Source organism: Sinocyclocheilus rhinocerous, unplaced genomic scaffold (assembly GCF_001515625.1).
Source record: "Sinocyclocheilus rhinocerous isolate Xijiao unplaced genomic scaffold, SAMN03320098_v1.1 scaffold180, whole genome shotgun sequence".
Taxonomy (NCBI): domain Eukaryota; kingdom Metazoa; phylum Chordata; class Actinopteri; order Cypriniformes; family Cyprinidae; genus Sinocyclocheilus; species Sinocyclocheilus rhinocerous.
The window spans coordinates 128,234-145,207 of NW_015657493.1; the positions used below are offsets into that span (position 1 = coordinate 128,234).

At 40.0% G+C, this 16,974-nt stretch overlaps 4 protein-coding genes across 4 annotated transcripts; 1 reads left to right on the forward strand and 3 right to left on the reverse strand.

Moving 5' to 3' along the window:
* Positions 1–1,581: 1,581 nt before the first annotated feature.
* Positions 1,582–3,326, reverse strand: LOC107721126 (gastrula zinc finger protein XlCGF8.2DB). The gene is made up of 2 exons (XM_016528992.1): positions 3,222–3,326; positions 1,582–2,801 (listed from the first exon to the last, which is right to left on the reverse strand). Exons 1-2 carry the CDS (start codon positions 3,292–3,294, stop codon positions 1,807–1,809), a joined length of 1,068 nt encoding a protein of 355 aa, XP_016384478.1. The 5' UTR covers positions 3,295–3,326; the 3' UTR covers positions 1,582–1,806.
* A 2,320-nt stretch (positions 3,327–5,646) lies between these two features.
* LOC107721115 (zinc finger protein 350-like) lies at positions 5,647–7,342 on the reverse strand. Its single transcript, XM_016528982.1, has 3 exons — positions 7,270–7,342; positions 6,194–6,268; positions 5,647–6,122 (listed from the first exon to the last, which is right to left on the reverse strand). Exons 1-3 carry the CDS (start codon positions 7,340–7,342, stop codon positions 5,647–5,649), a joined length of 624 nt encoding a protein of 207 aa, XP_016384468.1.
* Positions 7,343–10,468: 3,126 nt separating this feature from the next.
* Positions 10,469–14,042, reverse strand: LOC107721124 (gastrula zinc finger protein XlCGF57.1-like). Its single transcript, XM_016528990.1, has 2 exons — positions 13,837–14,042; positions 10,469–11,658 (listed from the first exon to the last, which is right to left on the reverse strand). Exons 1-2 carry the CDS (start codon positions 13,916–13,918, stop codon positions 10,478–10,480), a joined length of 1,263 nt encoding a protein of 420 aa, XP_016384476.1. The 5' UTR covers positions 13,919–14,042; the 3' UTR covers positions 10,469–10,477.
* On the forward strand, positions 10,926–16,736 carry LOC107721129 (gastrula zinc finger protein XlCGF7.1-like). The gene is made up of 2 exons (XM_016528995.1): positions 10,926–10,930; positions 15,818–16,736. Exon 2 carries the CDS (start codon positions 15,819–15,821, stop codon positions 16,539–16,541), a length of 723 nt encoding a protein of 240 aa, XP_016384481.1. The 5' UTR covers positions 10,926–10,930; position 15,818; the 3' UTR covers positions 16,542–16,736.
* The last annotated feature ends 238 nt before the right edge of the window (positions 16,737–16,974 follow it).

Sequence of the window (16,974 nt, forward strand, 5' to 3'; positions counted from 1 at the left end):
GCTTGTAAACAATGCCACGTAACAATCATTTACCTCAGAATAACCGTTCGACATTCATAAGCTCATCAGTCAGCTAGAAAAATAACTATAAGGAGTCGTCGTCTACATGATTAGAGAATGCAAGGAGCTAAAGATAAAATTCAAGACCTCCTATAAAATTGAAAGTTACTAATGAAGAAAAACAGGCTGGATGTTTCAAAGACATATAACTACATTCATAGGATGCAATGAGGAGGAGCACAAACTATACTCAATGGTCAAGTGATGCTGACATTATGGTCAGTGATATTGGCAGAGATTCTGTGTAATAAACAAATCTTTGTGACTGTATATAGTTGGAAAAGATGTTTAGTTCCCACTTTAAGTGAACCTGTAGTTCCCAGGACATCTACAAGATGGATTAATGGTGCTTTCGCACTTGTAGATCGATTGCTTTGTTCCGAAACAGGTTGGTTTTTATTCTTGGTGCGGTTCGCTTTCATACGGCAAAGTTTCTAAACGGACCAAATGTGTTAATACAAGTCACGTGCGAGTAAACTGTTCTCTCATTGGTCAAAGTTCCACGGTTTATTTTCCGGGTTTCCACTGAGCTGTCACGGCTGTCAGCCATCAGGATGGAACGACAACAGCTTCGCGGGCTTATTGTTTTTTTGTATATGTCGTTATATTAATTTATCACTTTGAGCAGGAGTCCAGGATTCATCGGGAAAACATTTTTAAAATGCACCTACTAAGAAGAGCAATAAGACGGCATTATAAAATGAAAAAGTGCGCTTTGATTTTGAATGGCGAAGACGTGCTCACCCACAGACATTCACAGGTTCATTTTGAAGTATTAGCAAAACAACAAAGCTAATGCTTTTCACGGAACTTACGTAATTACCCATCATACATTGTGATATAGCCTGGTTCGTTGGTTCGTTAGATCAGATTGCTTTCTGACTACAACCGAACCGCTCCAGAGTTCGTTTTCAATCGAGCCGAGACCACCTCGTTCAGGCGATCTCGGACCGATTGTTTTGGCGTGGATCCGAGCGCGATTGCTGTGTTCACATATGCCCAAACGAACCGAACTAACGAGGGGAAACACACCAGGTTCCCAAACAACGGGCCAGGTGTGAAAGCACCCTAAAATGCTGATAAAGACAAGAAGTGAGACATAAACACATGACAATATGACTGAAATGTTAGTGTAAAAAAATAAAACACATTTATTCTGTGGCACCTAAAAAAATAATTTGGCGCCTAATTTTGTTTCTTATAGGAGCCAACGGCCCTGTAAATGGCTGCAGATCCAGTGTTTGTTCTGCAGGCAAACATCAGTGCCTTGAATTTTATGCAAGCAGCTATTGGTAGTCAGAGCAAAATTATTATTAGCTAAAACAGCTACAAATATGCAGCCGGATTTTGATGTGAGAGACAACAGGAGATGCACTTTTTCACTGGAGGAAGCGTTATTATGGATTATGGACTTGATGTATTTTAGTTATAAACATCTTAATGCTGGATTTGTTTCAGCTTTTGTCTTCTCCAGATGTTAACTGATGGACTGGAGTGCTGTGGATTACTTGTGATGTTTTTATCAGCGGTTTGGACTCTCATTCTGACATTTTCATTTAGGGGTGAACTATTCCTAGATTGTAAAATAGTTGATATTCCGATTCTCAGGTTTGTGTATGTAAATGTATTGCTTTTATAATGACCATGTTAGTTGATTGGCAAGTCATAGCTAACAGGTCATATGTTCGAACTCTGCCGTCTGCGTTCAATTCACATGGACAAGCCTATACCTGGAGGTGAACCTCCTCACTGTCTCAGCTTTGGACAAGCCTTTTTCAAATGCTTCCCTAGATTTCCGTACCGGCTGAAAGTCTTCCCGCAGGAGGGACAGAGGTATGGTTTCTCTCCGGTGTGAACTCTCTCGTGCACTTTAAGGGCTCCTGAAACTGTGAAGCTCTTCTCACAGTGAGAACACTTGTAGGGTTTTTCTCCGGTGTGGATCCGTTCATGCACTTTCAGTTCACCGGCTCTAGTGAAAGTGCTTCCACAGTCCAAACACACGAAGGGTTTCTCACCAGTATGCGTTTTCTGATGGTCTTTAAACCCATTAAGCCACAGAAAGCTCTTCCCGCAGAATGAACACACGTACCGCCGCTCGTCTTCGTGAATCCTCATGTGCGTCTTCAAGTGCACGGCCAGGAAAAACTTCTTATCGCAGCGTTGACAGTGAAAGGGTCTTTCTCCGGTGTGAGAGAGCAGGTGAGTTTTGAGATTGCAGGCCTCTGAAAACCTCCTGCCGCATTCAGGACACTGGTGTAACTTCTCTCCTGAGTGGACCTTCATGTGTCTTTTCAAGCTGTTTTGATGTGTGAAGCTCTTCCCGCACAGCATGCACGCAAAAGGCTTCTCTCCGGAGTGGATTTTCATGTGTTCCTTCAGACCTTCCTTCTGCGTGAAGCTCTTTCCGCACTGAGAGCAGGTGAAAGGCTTCTCTCCGGAGTGAATTCTTACGTGTCTCTTCAGATCTCCAGAATTTGCGAAACTCTTTTCGCACTGAGAGCACGGAAACGGTTTCTCTCCGGTGTGAATCCTTATGTGCCTCTTAAGGTCTCTTTTGCAAGCAAAGCTCTTTCCACACTGAGGACACATGAACGAATTATTGGGCTCTGGTGAGGAATTATTTTCACTCTGAGAGCAACTAAAAGATTTTTCTCCACGTACGAAACGTAGAGGTTCCTGATTCTGCTGTTTCTCCTCCCCTTCATTCAGTTCTTCACTTTCCTCTTTCACCTCCACCAGGTCTAAAATGAACACAAAATAGGTATAAGTCAATGGACTGTCAAAGACTAAATGTTTGTTTTTAACCGTTTCATGTGCTTATAGGGTTAACAGAAGATGTTTTGTAGATTGTAGGTAAACAAATATTTGCTGGTCCATACTTTTCATATAGAAGTCAATGGGGTTTGGTTACCAACATTTTTAAAAATATCTTCTTTTATGTTAAACAAAATAAATAAATGCATACAGCTTTGGAACAATTTGTGGGTGAGTAGATGATGACAGAATTTTCAATTTTTTGGGTGAACTGTCCCTTTAAATTATGTTAATGCCATCAGATATGGTACATATCATGTTATTTGACAGTTCCTATCTTTCGGAAAAACAACCCACCCATTTCCAGCTGTCAAGTGACATTAAAGAAGACTCAAAATGACACCAACCTCTCCGTTCCTCAGTTTCTTCCTCTTTCTCTCCACATGTTTCTGCATCACTCTCCTCTTTAACAAACTCCATCTTCACAGCAGTCTATCTCGACTGTTAAACCTGGAGTTTCTCCTGCTTGTTTGGAAACCAGACTTTATCACGTTTATTATTTATGAATGCATCGCTGACACACATTCTCATGTTTTCCTCGTGTGTGGATTCGCTGCTTTACTCACAGAAAATAACATCAGTTTTGGCGCCATTTACGAGAAACCATTAGCGCTCGACACAAAGCTGCAAAATACTACATTCAGTAACCAACATTCATTCACATTGCTGCCTCAGAACAATCTTTAACATCTTGTGCATCTTTAAAACACGTCAAAAGTTTCGTGCGGTGTTATACTCGACCAATGCAGAAGCGCTCCTTCAATACAAAACACTCCTCCTTCCGTAAACTGGCGCCCGAGCCGTTATTACGCGGCACGCACGGCGTCACAATAGCAAAATAAAAGTCCGCCCTGACGCAGAGATATCTATTTGACGTTTTCATCTGAAATGTTTAATTTTGTAGTTCGCTCATCTGTAATACATAACTAAAACGTTTCTTGTCTAGAAAATTAGGGACGTCATTGACCGTTGCACCTTTTTTAACGTTTCATGTTGCTTGTTAAATTAAAACAAGTTGAGCTTTTAAAAAGGATTTTAAAAATAAATAAATAAATGTAGAAAATTGAAGTTATAGTTATCGATGTAGAATGTGCCATTGGCCACGATATATTTTTACGTATTTGATGTTGTTTATTTATTGTTTGTTTGTAGGGCTAAGCAAGGTATTTCTTCCAGCCCTAGCAATATTTCAGATTTGTAATAACAAATTAGTGCATCAAAGTCAATTAAATTGTTAACATACATTTGAACCATATGATCAGATGCATTGAAGAACGTCAAATCTAAACACAAAACATTTAAGACTCAAATCAATGTGCATCTAGGCCCAATAAACATCAAAAATCAGAAAGTCCCCGCATGAATCAATGATCCAACTACAAACCCAGGCTTGGTTTGCAACAGATCAGGCTTACAGACACGTTTGGAATTCATATTCTTCATTTTAATAGTGACTGTTAGATATTTTAACACACAGTTTGTAGTGTTGCTATATAAACCAGGTTCAGCATACATAAACGACAACATACAATGTTTCCATCAAAGCAGGAATCAGCAGTGTTACAATAAAGCTGTAAGATACAATGTTACAAAAACGGTTAATTCGAATCAGATTAGCTCTTTGAGCTCACTGAAAAAGTCACTGCATGCTACTTTGTTGCAGATGCGTTTATCAGTCCATTAAGCGATTTATTCACATGATTAATGTAACCTACTCAAGCATAAACTAGCACACATTCAAGCTTGATTGATTTATGCAATAAAAACGGAGTATACTGTGAAATCATTGTCAGTACTGAAGAGCTATAGTTAACAAAATTACATTTTAAAGACATTAGAAAGGCAAATACACTGATGTTTGTATAGTTTGATAAATGCTACCACAATACTGTAATGGTGCGTTCAAGTCATGCCGGGGCTGGATAAAACTAGCTGTGTTTGAGCAGTTTTCACAGCAGCTCATATTTAGGCGATCTCATAGAGTTTTATGTGGCAGTCGGCTATGCTTCAAAGTTGGAAAAATTAGCAGGATATTCGTTAATTTCCTCCATGAAAATATCTATACAGCAGCACACGGATTCATCGAATACTTCGTGCATCTGTCGATTCCATCTTATGTGTGGATATTTGGTTCTATTTAGTGTAAATCAGTTCCATCAGCTCAATATGATATGCAGCCGGCCAATGTTAATGTTATCTATTAATCAAAACATAAAACATTTACCCTGTTTGTATCTGCGAGCCATCCGATACACATTTTTCCTGTGTGTTAGCGTCAGTATTTATGACTGACGAATGTCTGACTACTTGACTCTTGGTAATGTATTCCCCCCCCCCAACATATGATCCGACTATCAGTCGACTATCGGCAAGATTCGCCAATTCTGATTCGACTATGAAAATCCTTAGTTGGGGACAGCCCTAATAGAGTTTTTAAAATTATGTAGAAAATCTTGTTCCGACCAAAGTGACTTGAACGCACCTGACGCGGTAATTACGACTCGTCAACTCATAAGTACGAACTTCCCAGGAGGACTTGAGCGCAGTTGGCCGCTTTTTCTAAACTAATACTCTGACCTCCCTTAAATATCCTAAACGTGACCCTGGAGCACAAAACCAGTCATAAGGGTCAATTTTGTGAAATTGAGATTTATGCATCATCTAAAAGCTGAAGAAATAGCTTTCCATTGATGTATGGTTTGTTAGGATAGGACAATATTAATGGTCTTTTCTTGGGGTAAAAAATTAAAATCCAAAAGTGTTGAATCTTGCTCACTTTTTCAGCTTTGGACAAGCCTTTTTTAAATGCTTTCCTAAACTCCCGTATCGGCTGAAAGTCTTCCCGCAGGAGGGACAGAGGTATGGTTTCTCTCCGGTGTGAACTCTCTCGTGCACTTTCAGTCCTGATGACTGAGTGAAGCTCTTCTCACAGTGTGAACACTTGTAGGGTTTTTCTCCGGTGTGGATCCGTTCATGCACTTTCAGTTCGGCGGCTCTAGCGAAGGTTTTCCCACAGTCCAAACACACGAAGGGTTTCTCGCCGATGTGTGTTTTCTGATGGTCTTTAAAACCGTGCAGCCACAGAAAACTCTTCCCGCAGAATGTACACACGTACCGCCGCTCGTCTTCGTGAATCCTCATGTGCGTCTTCAAGTGCACGGCCAGGAAAAACTTCTTATCGCAGCGCTGACAGTGAAAGGGTCTTTCTCCGGTGTGAGAGAGCAGGTGAGTTTTGAGATTGCAGGCCTCTGGGCACATTCCAAGCTTTGTTACTTTAATGCTCCTAATTTATTATTAATAATTATTAATCATCACCAACCTCTCTGCTCCTCAGTTTCTTGCTCTTTCTCTCCGCATGTTTCTGCAGCACTCTCCTCTTTAACAAACTCCATCTCTACAGTAGTATGCAGATTACAGTAGGCTAGTAGAAGTCTTCGTCACGAAGAAAGAAAACAAAAGGCGAAATATATCAATCGGTCACGCGTGGAGGCATCTCACCATAAGTTACAATATTTCCCTAACAATATACTTCACAATAAAGCACTGCAATTTATACCCGACAGTAATTTATTAGATCTAATAATCGAGAATGACAATGTCGCTGGAATACTTTTGTAAAACACGAATCCATCTGTCGCCGTTTTCTTATCGTTTCACGCACCTTACGCGCATATTATTGCGTTTAAACACACAAACCTGTGCTCGATAGTTTCCTGCAGCCTGGCGCAGCCCTGATGACGTCACCGGCCAGAAACAGAAGTTCCAGCTCCTCTGTGTTCATTTTTAAAGTTTACGGAACGTTCTTAAAGCAGTATTAATGTGTTCTCGGAACGTCTTGTATCGCGTGCGTGTTCAGAGCTGTTCAACAACGCTTTTCACTAACAACAATAGAAGGTTCTCAGAACATTTTCAAAATGACAGAATGGAATGTTTCTCTAATGTTCACATAACCAAGAAAAAAAACAAAAAACGTTCTTTAAACGTGAAAAAAACGGGTGTTTTAAACATTCGAATGTAACGCTTTCGTAATGTTTTCAAAATGACAGAATGGAATGTTCTTGTAACATTCAAATAAACAAGAAGAAACTTAAAAACATTCAGTAATATTGTCTTCATAACTTACTAGGATTATTTGCAAAACGTTCTTGGCACATATTTTTATATTCAATGCTTTTCTCACTGAACACAATAATGACTTTAAATGATCTTGTGAGGGGTAATATCCTAGCCACAGTTGATGTATGATTAATTAAATGGCACAATGTGTAATTAATTAGATTTCAATCGCTTGACAGCCCTAATTATAACTATAATTGAGAATTTTTATGGCACATTCCAAGCTTTGTTACTTTAATGCTCCTAATTTATTATTAATAATTATTAATCATCACCAACCTCTCTGCTCCTCAGTTTCTTGCTCTTTCTCTCCGCATGTTTCTGCAGCACTCTCCTCTTTAACAAACTCCATCTCTACAGTAGTATGCAGATTACAGTAGGTTAGTAGAAGTCTTCGTCACGAAGAAAGAAAACAAAAGGCGAAATATATCAATCGGTCACGCGTGGAGGCATCTCACCATAAGTTACAATATTTCCCTAACAATATACTTCACAATAAAGCACTGCAATTTATACCCGACAGTAATTTATTAGATCTAATAATCGAGAATGACAATGTCGCTGGAATACTTTTGTAAAACACGAATCCATCTGTCGCCGTTTTCTTATCGTTTCACGCACCTTACGCGCATATTATTGCGTTTAAACACACAAACCTGTGCTCGATAGTTTCCTGCAGCCTGGCGCAGCCCTGATGACGTCACCGGCCAGAAACAGAAGTTCCAGCTCCTCTGTGTTCATTTTTAAAGTTTACGGAACGTTCTTAAAGCAGTATTAATGTGTTCTCGGAACGTCTTGTATCGCGTGCGTGTTCAGAGCTGTTCAACAACGCTTTTCACTAACAACAATAGAAGGTTCTCAGAACATTTTCAAAATGACAGAATGGAATGTTTCTCTAATGTTCACATAACCAAGAAAAAAAACAAAAAACGTTCTTTAAACGTGAAAAAAACGGGTGTTTTAAACATTCGAATGTAACGCTTTCGTAATGTTTTCAAAATGACAGAATGGAATGTTCTTGTAACATTCAAATAAACAAGAAGAAACTTAAAAACATTCAGTAATATTGTCTTCATAACTTACTAGGATTATTTGCAAAACGTTCTTGGCACATATTTTTATATGTGTTAGCTGGGCTGATCTTCTGCATGGGACTGTTGCTGAATGATACCGCAGAGAAAGCAGATCATTTACTTTTTTCAGGAAATAAATAAACTTTACTTTTAAAAGTTGAAGTCTTTATTTTGCATTTATTTATGTGCACATTAAATGATAGTAGCACGTCAAATCTCTGACCAGCCTGCCAAATCTGCAGTCTTTTTAACTTCAAACTGTTGCATTCGGCTAAAATACGAGTCCATAATAACTCTTCAGTGAAAAAGTGCATCTGCTGTTGTCTCTCACATCAAAATCCAGCCACATATTAGTTTAGAGCTGTTTAAACGCTGCTTGATCTGTGCAGATTTCTCTCCTGATTCACACCAGAACACTTTTTCACTGGAGGAAGAGATATTAGTGTGTTTCAGCTTTTGTCCATCAGTTAACATCTGGAGTGCTGTGGATCACTTGTGGATTATTGTGATGTTTTTATCAGCTGTTTGGACTCTCATTCTGACGGCACCCATTCACTGCAGAGCATCCATTGCTGAGACACTGATGCAATGCTACATTTCTACAAACCTGATGAAGAAATAAACTCATCCTGATCTCAGATGAACTGAGGATGAGCACAGTTTCATCTTTGGATGAACTGTTCGTTTATCCTTTGACTTATCAGACAAATTATTACATCATTATCTAAATACTGATACAACAATGTTATTTTATTATTAACATTACCAATTATTGGCTTATGGACTGAAGGAGATATGTGGGCTCCCTCCATTCATACATCCAATGATATTTCTGTATGTATTAATAATTCAAATGATGTACATCAAAGTACATAACACCATCTCAGAGAATTTAACTGACTCTGTGTATGTGTTTATTTTCAGGGAATTGCACAAACGCCTTAAACAACTGTCAAGAAATGAGAGAAAATGTATTGTTGAAAAATAAATAAATCACAATGCATACAATGTGTTTGATTTTGAATGCAGATCGGTAATGTATGAGATGATGACGGGCTGGAGAATATTTCTGAGAGAAAGTAAAGATTGTTGTATTCCTCGTTTGGATAAAAACGCCTGCTAAATAAATAACTGTAAAACGGGAGAGTAAATTGCTGAATTATAAAAGTGCTCTAGTAAAAGTAGTCGCAGTCCAAGCACACACACACATCATTAAAGTGTTTTCTGATGGACAAACCTGTTAAAGCCACAAAAAACTCCCACAAAATAGAGGAAAGGATGAATTTGGCTGGATGTGAATCTTTCTTAAGGCTTCTGAAAGTACACTTTCACATGATTCACATGACAAGAAGCATTTGGAATCTTTTCATGATTTTTGCAAATAAAAACAAAGTAGGAATACAGAAATCACCTAATTTCCTCCACAAACACATAATAACAGCTGTGGACTGGTCTAGTGTTTTTTTTAAAGGATCTCATTGAAAGTCTTTTCAGTTCCCCATGGATCTGAAGAACTATGATGAACAAAATTACATTTTTAAGATGTAAGATCAAATAAATAAAGACACATATTGGCATTGTTTGACGAATGCTACCACGTGCAAAAAAAGGTCATTTTTCTGAATATAATACAAGAGCATCCCTACAAATTTTTGTAGCATTCCCCGAATCCCACATACTTTGTCCTTCCTTAATATTCCTTTAAGTTTCCAAAAATGCTCTTTTGGAGGACACACTCTTCGAGGTGACTCTCCTCACCAGTGTTGGGGAAAGTTACTTTCAAAAGTAATGCATTACAATATTGCGTTACTCCCTAAAAACTAATTCCGTTACTTAGTTACTTAGTAATGTGTTACGTTACTTTTGCGTTACTTTTCAAATCTGGGCAGGGCTTGCTTGCTTGTATTTAATATAAAAAGTTCTATTTTTGGTAAATGTAAAAGCCCTTTCACACCAAAAAGTGAAATGAATTAGCCTCAGGCTGAAGGAAAAGTAACTTCACATCTGTACAGCAGCAGAAGCAGAAAGTTCAACACTCTTCAGCAATAATACATAAAGGATATTGTGTTATTTACCACTTAATTATTGAAGATTTGTGTCACATTCTGAGCTTGCATTTCACTGTTCTTTATTCATCTGGAGGAACACTGAATCTGTTTTTTGTGCAAGTGCACAAAAGCATGCTCACATTTACATTTAGTCTAGAACTAAACATTTAGTTTTGCACTTACTCCCACTTTTTCTCAACATGGGGACAGGAGAGCTGTCAGTGAATAAATGGGAAAACAAAGTAACTGGTTTACTTTTTTGAAAAAGTAACTCAGATATTTTCTTGTAAATTAAAAAGTAATGCATTACTTTACTAGTTACTTGAAAAAAGTAATCTTGTAATGCGTTACCCCCAACACTGCTCCTCACTGTCTCAGCTTTGGACAAGCCTTTTTCAAATGCTTCCCTAGATTTCCGTACCGGCTGAAAGTCTTCCCGCAGGAGGGACAGAGGTATGGTTTCTCTCCGGTGTGAACTCTCTCGTGAATTTTTAGCGCTCCTGATTGAGTGAAGCTCTTCTCACAGTGAGAACACTTGTAGGGTTTTTCTCCGGTGTGGATCCGTTCATGCACTTTCAGTTCACCGGCTCTAGTGAAAGTGCTTCCACAGTCCAAACACACGAAGGGTTTCTCGCCGATGTGTGTTTTCTGGTGGTCTTTAAACCCATTAAGCCACAGAAAGCTCTTCCCACAGAATGAACACACGTACCGCCGCTCGTCTTCGTGAATCCTCATGTGCGTCTTCAAGTGCACGGCCAGGAAAAACTTCTTATCGCAGCGCTGACAGTGAAAGGGTCTTTCTCCGGTGTGAGAGAGCAGGTGAGTTTTGAGATTGCAGGCCTCTGAAAACCTCCTGCCGCATTCAGGACACTGGTGTAACTTCTCTCCTGAATGGACCTTCATGTGTCTTTTCAAGCTCCGCTGATGTGTGAAGCTCTTCCCGCACAGCATGCACGTGAAAAGCTTCTCTCCGGAGTGGATTTTCATGTGTTCCTTCAGACCTTCCTTCTGCGTGAAGCTCTTTCCGCACTGAGAGCAGGTGAAAGGCTTCTCTCCGGAGTGAATTCTTACGTGTCTCTTCAGATCTCCAGAACTGGTGAAGCTCTTTCCGCACTGAGAGCACGGAAACGGTTTCTCTCCGGTGTGAATCCTTATGTGCCTCTTAAGGTCTTCTTGTCGTGCAAAACTACATCCGCACTGAGGACAGGTGAAAGGCTTTTCTCCGGAGTGGATCCTGAAGTGATCCTTAAGGCTTCCTTTGCAGGTGAAGCTCTTGGCGCACTGAGGACAGGTGTATGGTCTCTCACCTGTGTGGATGATCGTGTGGATCTTCAGGTGTCCTTTACGAGTGAAACTCTTTCCACACTGAGAGCAGGAGAACAGGTTTTTGGCTTCTGTTCTTTGAGATGTTTCTTGCGATTGATTATTATCGTTCTGTGAATGACTACAAGACTGTTTTGCATTTATGAACTGATGAGGTTCCTCATGCTGATCTTTCTGCTCCACTTCATTCAGCTCTTGACGTTCCTCTTTCACTTCTATCAGGCCTAAAACATGGTAAATTGTCCAGATCAATTCAAGAATGACCAAGTGAAATGTAATGTAAAAATGCCATCTGATCTGGTGTATACATAGCTGCTATAGTTGGTTATTATCATTTAGATGCATCCCAGCTAACAAAAATTACGTTCTAAGAATGTTCCCATTGAGTTATGAAAACGTTATTCATGAATGCTTTCTGAATGTTCAAAACATCTAGTTCTAAAAGTTAAAAAAAAAAACATTTTACAAATGTTAAAGGGATAGTTCACCCAAAAATGAAAAGACTCATCATTTACTCACCGTCCACTTGTTCAGAACTGAAGAAGTTTCTTTCCTTTGCTAAACACAGAAGAAGATATTTTGAAGAATGTTGATAACCAAGCAGTTGACGGTGGTCATTGATTCGCATGGTATGGAAAAAAACTACTATGTAACTCAGTGACTACCATCAACTGTTAAGTTAGGAACATTCTTCAAAATGTCTTCGTTTTCAACAGCTGAAAGAAATTCATTCAAGTTTGGAATGACGTGTGGGAGTATAAATGATGACAGAATTTAAATTTTTGGATGAATTGTTGCTTTATGGGAATGTTACATTTGAATGTTCTCTTGATGTTCCGACACAAGTAGTAACATTTAAAAAACATCAGACGAACATCTGACTTAAACGTTTCAGAAAAAGTTCCACAAACAGTGTATAAAAACGCTTTTGTGCTAACACATTTAAGCATTATTAAAAACCATGTAACAATGTTCGTAACCCCGGTTCTCTGAAACATCCGAGTGGAGAGGTCCACCAATGGGAAGGGCATCCGTGGCCTGACTTCTGCAGAAGCATCCAACTGCACCAAGTCTGGCTTGACAGACAAGAGTGCGTGCCCAATGTCAGGTAAGGGACCGCACCTTAACCGAGCGCTACCTTTCCTCAGTGAGCATATTCACTTCTCGTGCAGCAAGCGGGGCAAACTTGGTGGATCTCTCCACTTGATGATTCAGAGAACCGGGGTTAGGAACAGTAACCTATTGTTCTCTTTCATCATCTCGTGTTCGAGATCCACCTATGGGAGAGATGGACAGCTCCCCGGTTGCACAATACACTCACAGCGAGGCCCTGTAAGCCAGAGGACGTCACCTGGAAGGCGGTGCTTGATACGTCACAAAGTAACAGACCCCTCACAAAGTGAGCATGCAATACTAGACATAAAAGCATGACATGTGGTAACATGCATACAAAACCTGACAACACACATATGCTGGAAGCATAAAGATATGTGACCGATATACAATGACATATACATACATATATATGAATGTATAATATACGTGTCAGGGAAAGGTACAAATGACCTGCTTAATGACATGAATAAGCCAGGCTGGCCAACCCAAGCTTAAAAGGTGTAGCAGGCCTAAAGGCACAAGGTTACGATAAGCCCACGCCTAAGACAAAGTGAGCGACCGGGGTGTGGGTAACATCAAGCTGATAGTATCTGACAAATGTATGTGGAGAGTCCCAGCTTGCAGCGGCACAAATGTTCTGCAAGGATACCCCTTTAAATAGAGCCCAGGAGGCCGCCATGCCTCTAGTGGAATGAGCTTTTAGGCCCTCTGCAGGCTGCACTCCCTTAGATTCATATGCCAGAGAGATGGCGGCTACCTTAAGCCTCCGACGCAGGAGCTTCTTCGGGAGCGCCAAAGCAACGGCTACAGTTCTCCGGGAAATCAGTGGCTTCTTGAGTGTGTTTAAGACCCATGCAAACCATGCAAAAGAGATGGGGAATAGTGAAAGTCAACCAACGAGCTGCGAGTAACTTTCCAGAGGTTGCGAGACGTCAAATGAGGAAAGGTAGCGCTCAGGTAGCGCCAGACTTGGTGCAATAGGATGCTTCTTCAGAGGTCAGGCGCAGAAGCCCTTCCCATTGGTGTATCTCGAACACGAGGAGATGAAAGAGAACTTTGAACGAACATTCTATTAGTGTTACTGGAAGAATGTTTGCTCGTAACATTTAGAGAACCTTGCCAGAACACTTTGAAAACAATGTTCTGTTAGTTGAGATTCAGTATATAATTTTTTACTAAAACATACTGTTTAATTTCACAGCTCCGGTGGTTTTCTAAGGTCTAAGTGTGTGAGAATGTGTTCACTGTCAGCAGTCATTATTGCAGAGTAAAAAATTATCACAGACCTCTCTGCTTATATTCTTCCTCTTCCTCTCCGCATGTTTCTTCATCACTCACGTCTTCACTCTCCTCTTTAACAAACTGCATTTTCACAACAATGTCATGCAGATCTCAGCTGGGTGTTTTCCTGCCTGTTTGGAAGCCAGACTGTGTCACATCTGAGATTATGAGAATATTTGAACGTTATTAAGAAGCAGTGATGCAAAATAAACCCGTTCCTGATGCCCGGATGCGCTTTACTGTCAGAAACAATGCGCTCATTCCGAGACTAACAGCATTTTACAAACAGCATTACTATGGCGATGATGATTATATATATATATATATACATTAAGATAATATATACATATACGTTACGCTGAATGCTTTCAGTAATATTGCAATGCATTTGAAGCACATTTGTGAATTACAGGAAACTACTTTAGAATGTTTTTGTAACTATTCATACACCACAAACCTCCCTTCAGCTGCAGTCTGAGCGCATGACGTCACACGCCGCGCCCAGAAGCAAAATAAAAGTCTTCCTCAAATAATAATTAAACAAATGTGTTTGCTGGCATATATTTAAACTTTTAAATGCTTCCAATAATATGTTGATCTACCAGCGTCATAAGAGCAGGGGCTACTACGTCAATATAATGTTTTTCTTTCTTCTCACTCCATCCAGTAGGTGGCGGAAATGCACCGATGTTGGTTTGCAAACTGCTGTAAATTATAAAGAAGAAGAAGAGTGGCAACGCAACGCGTGTTTCCCAAACAAGCAGGAGACACTGCAGAATAAACAGCTGAGATCTGAGAGGCATTACTGTAGAGATGGAGTTTGTTAAAGAGGAGAGTGCTGCAGAAGCATGCGGAGAGAAAGAGGAAGAAACTAAGAGGTTGGTGATGATTAATGGTTCTTCATTAACGATTATGTCAAGTTCATCCAGAGTTTGTTTAGAAAGCCATGCTAACAGAGAAGACTGGAGAGGGGTGCTTCACTGCCTCCAGCTCATCTCTGCGTCTCAAACTTTAATCTAATATTTCCCTGCCTTTGTCTAATCCGAGATGAAGTCGTGTTAACACTTTTAGAAAGCATGGACAGCAGTCTACATTTGTGTGCAGGAGTTTGTGAAGTGTACTTGTTTTTGACACCCCCATTTCTTTAAGTACTCTAATTTAAAACAGTAATCCAATTGGAAGAATTCAATTTTTACTACAAATAGCAACATACTGAACTAAAACATTATATGTGACCCTGGAGCACAAAACCAGTCTTTAAGTGTCAATTTTCCAAAATTGAGATGTATGCATCATCTGAATAAAGCTGAATAAATAATCTTTCCATTGGTGTATGGTTTGTTAGGATCGGACAATATTTGGCTGAGATACAACTATTTGAAAATCTGGAATCTGAGGGTGCAAAAAAATCTAAATATTGAGAAAATCATCTTTAAAGTTGTTCAAATGAAGTTCTTAGCGATGCATATTACTAATCAAAAATTAAGTTTTGATATATTTACGGTAGGAAATTTACAAAATATCTTCATGGAACATGATCTTTACTTAATATCCTAATGATTTTTGGCATAAAAGAGAAATCAATCATTTTGACCCATACAATGTATTGTTGGCTATTGCTACAAATATACCCCAGCGACTTAACACTGCTTTTGTGCTGCAGGGTCACATTTGTCATTTATCATCCCTTCAAAATATAACACAGAAGTGAAATATCTTTATATTTTCTTTATATTTGTACACAGATACTTGCTTCTACTAGATGTCATGTATGATAGTGGTTTAACTTTCACCTTAGCCTTTGGCACAGTCCTAAAATAACAGTGTTAAATAATATGAAGAAAGACAGCATTTTGTAGAGCATTTGTATAACAGCTGTTTGACTGTGTTTATTTTAGAGCTGATGCACGGGAAAGAAGCAAGCCGAGTGAGCGACCTGGAGAAGAAACATCGGGACTTGTTCATAAGTGCGGAAAAATCCTTCAGAATGAAAAAGAAACCCTCGCAAGAAGCCAGTAATGCATTCGTCTGCCCCGAGTGCGGCAAGAGTTTCACACATAAAGGACACTTCAACGAACATGTGAAGATCCACTCTGGAGTCAAGCCTTTCAGCTGCCCTCACTGTCAGAAGAGCTTCACCTGTAGAGGACACCTGAAGCGCCACATTCGCATCCACACCGGCGAGCGTCCATACGCTTGCGATCAGTGCGGGAAGAGCTTCAAGTGCGCCACCAACCTCAAAGACCACCAGCGCTCGCACTCGGGAGAACGGGCTTTCAGATGCCAGCAGTGCGGGAAGAGCTTCATTCTGGCGTCCAACCTGAAGGCGCACCTGAAGATCCACACTGACGAGAAGCCGTACATTTGCGGCGTCTGCGGGAAGGGCTTTCTGCGACTGGGCTGCTTCAGCGATCACCAGAAGATCCACTCGGGCGAGCGAGCGAGCGCACATGTGCTTCGAGTGCGGAGACACGTTCACCAGATCCAGCGCTCTGAAGCAGCACCAGAAGATCCACAGCGGAGAGAGACCCTACAGCTGCTCGCACTGCGGGGAAGGGCTTTACTCACTCGGGAGCGCACACCGAAGAGAGACCCTACCTCTGCACCGCCTGCGGGAGGAGCTTCACTCAGTCCAGCGATCTGCAGAACCACAGAAAGAAGCCCTGTCCCATGCTGCCTCGCTCCAGTGCAAACACTGTGTAAAGACTAGATGCAATCTGACGGGGATGTAACGATATCGATATGAGATTATTGCGATATGAAGTCCGTGTTAGGATATTTATTGCAATATTTTTAAAAATAAAGACAAATTTGTATGTTTTAACGTTGCATTATTCTATCTAATGCTCTTTGAAAGTTCAAAATTACCCATTAACTTTCACCCCCCCATTTTTTAAAATAGGCATTAAAGTGCACTATCCAAACTTAAATTGTTATAATTCATGAACACGTTGGAATACAGAGGAAAGGTTGGTCTCTTTTTTTTCAAAGAAGACAGTCGGCAGATTATTGCAGAAGTGGAATTATTTAAAAAAACTGAAATATCACAAAGTTATAGAAGTTTAAATTTACTGCGACGAAAATGCACTGTACAATTTTTATTATATTTTATATCAAGCGAATATTTTACATAACAGGTTATA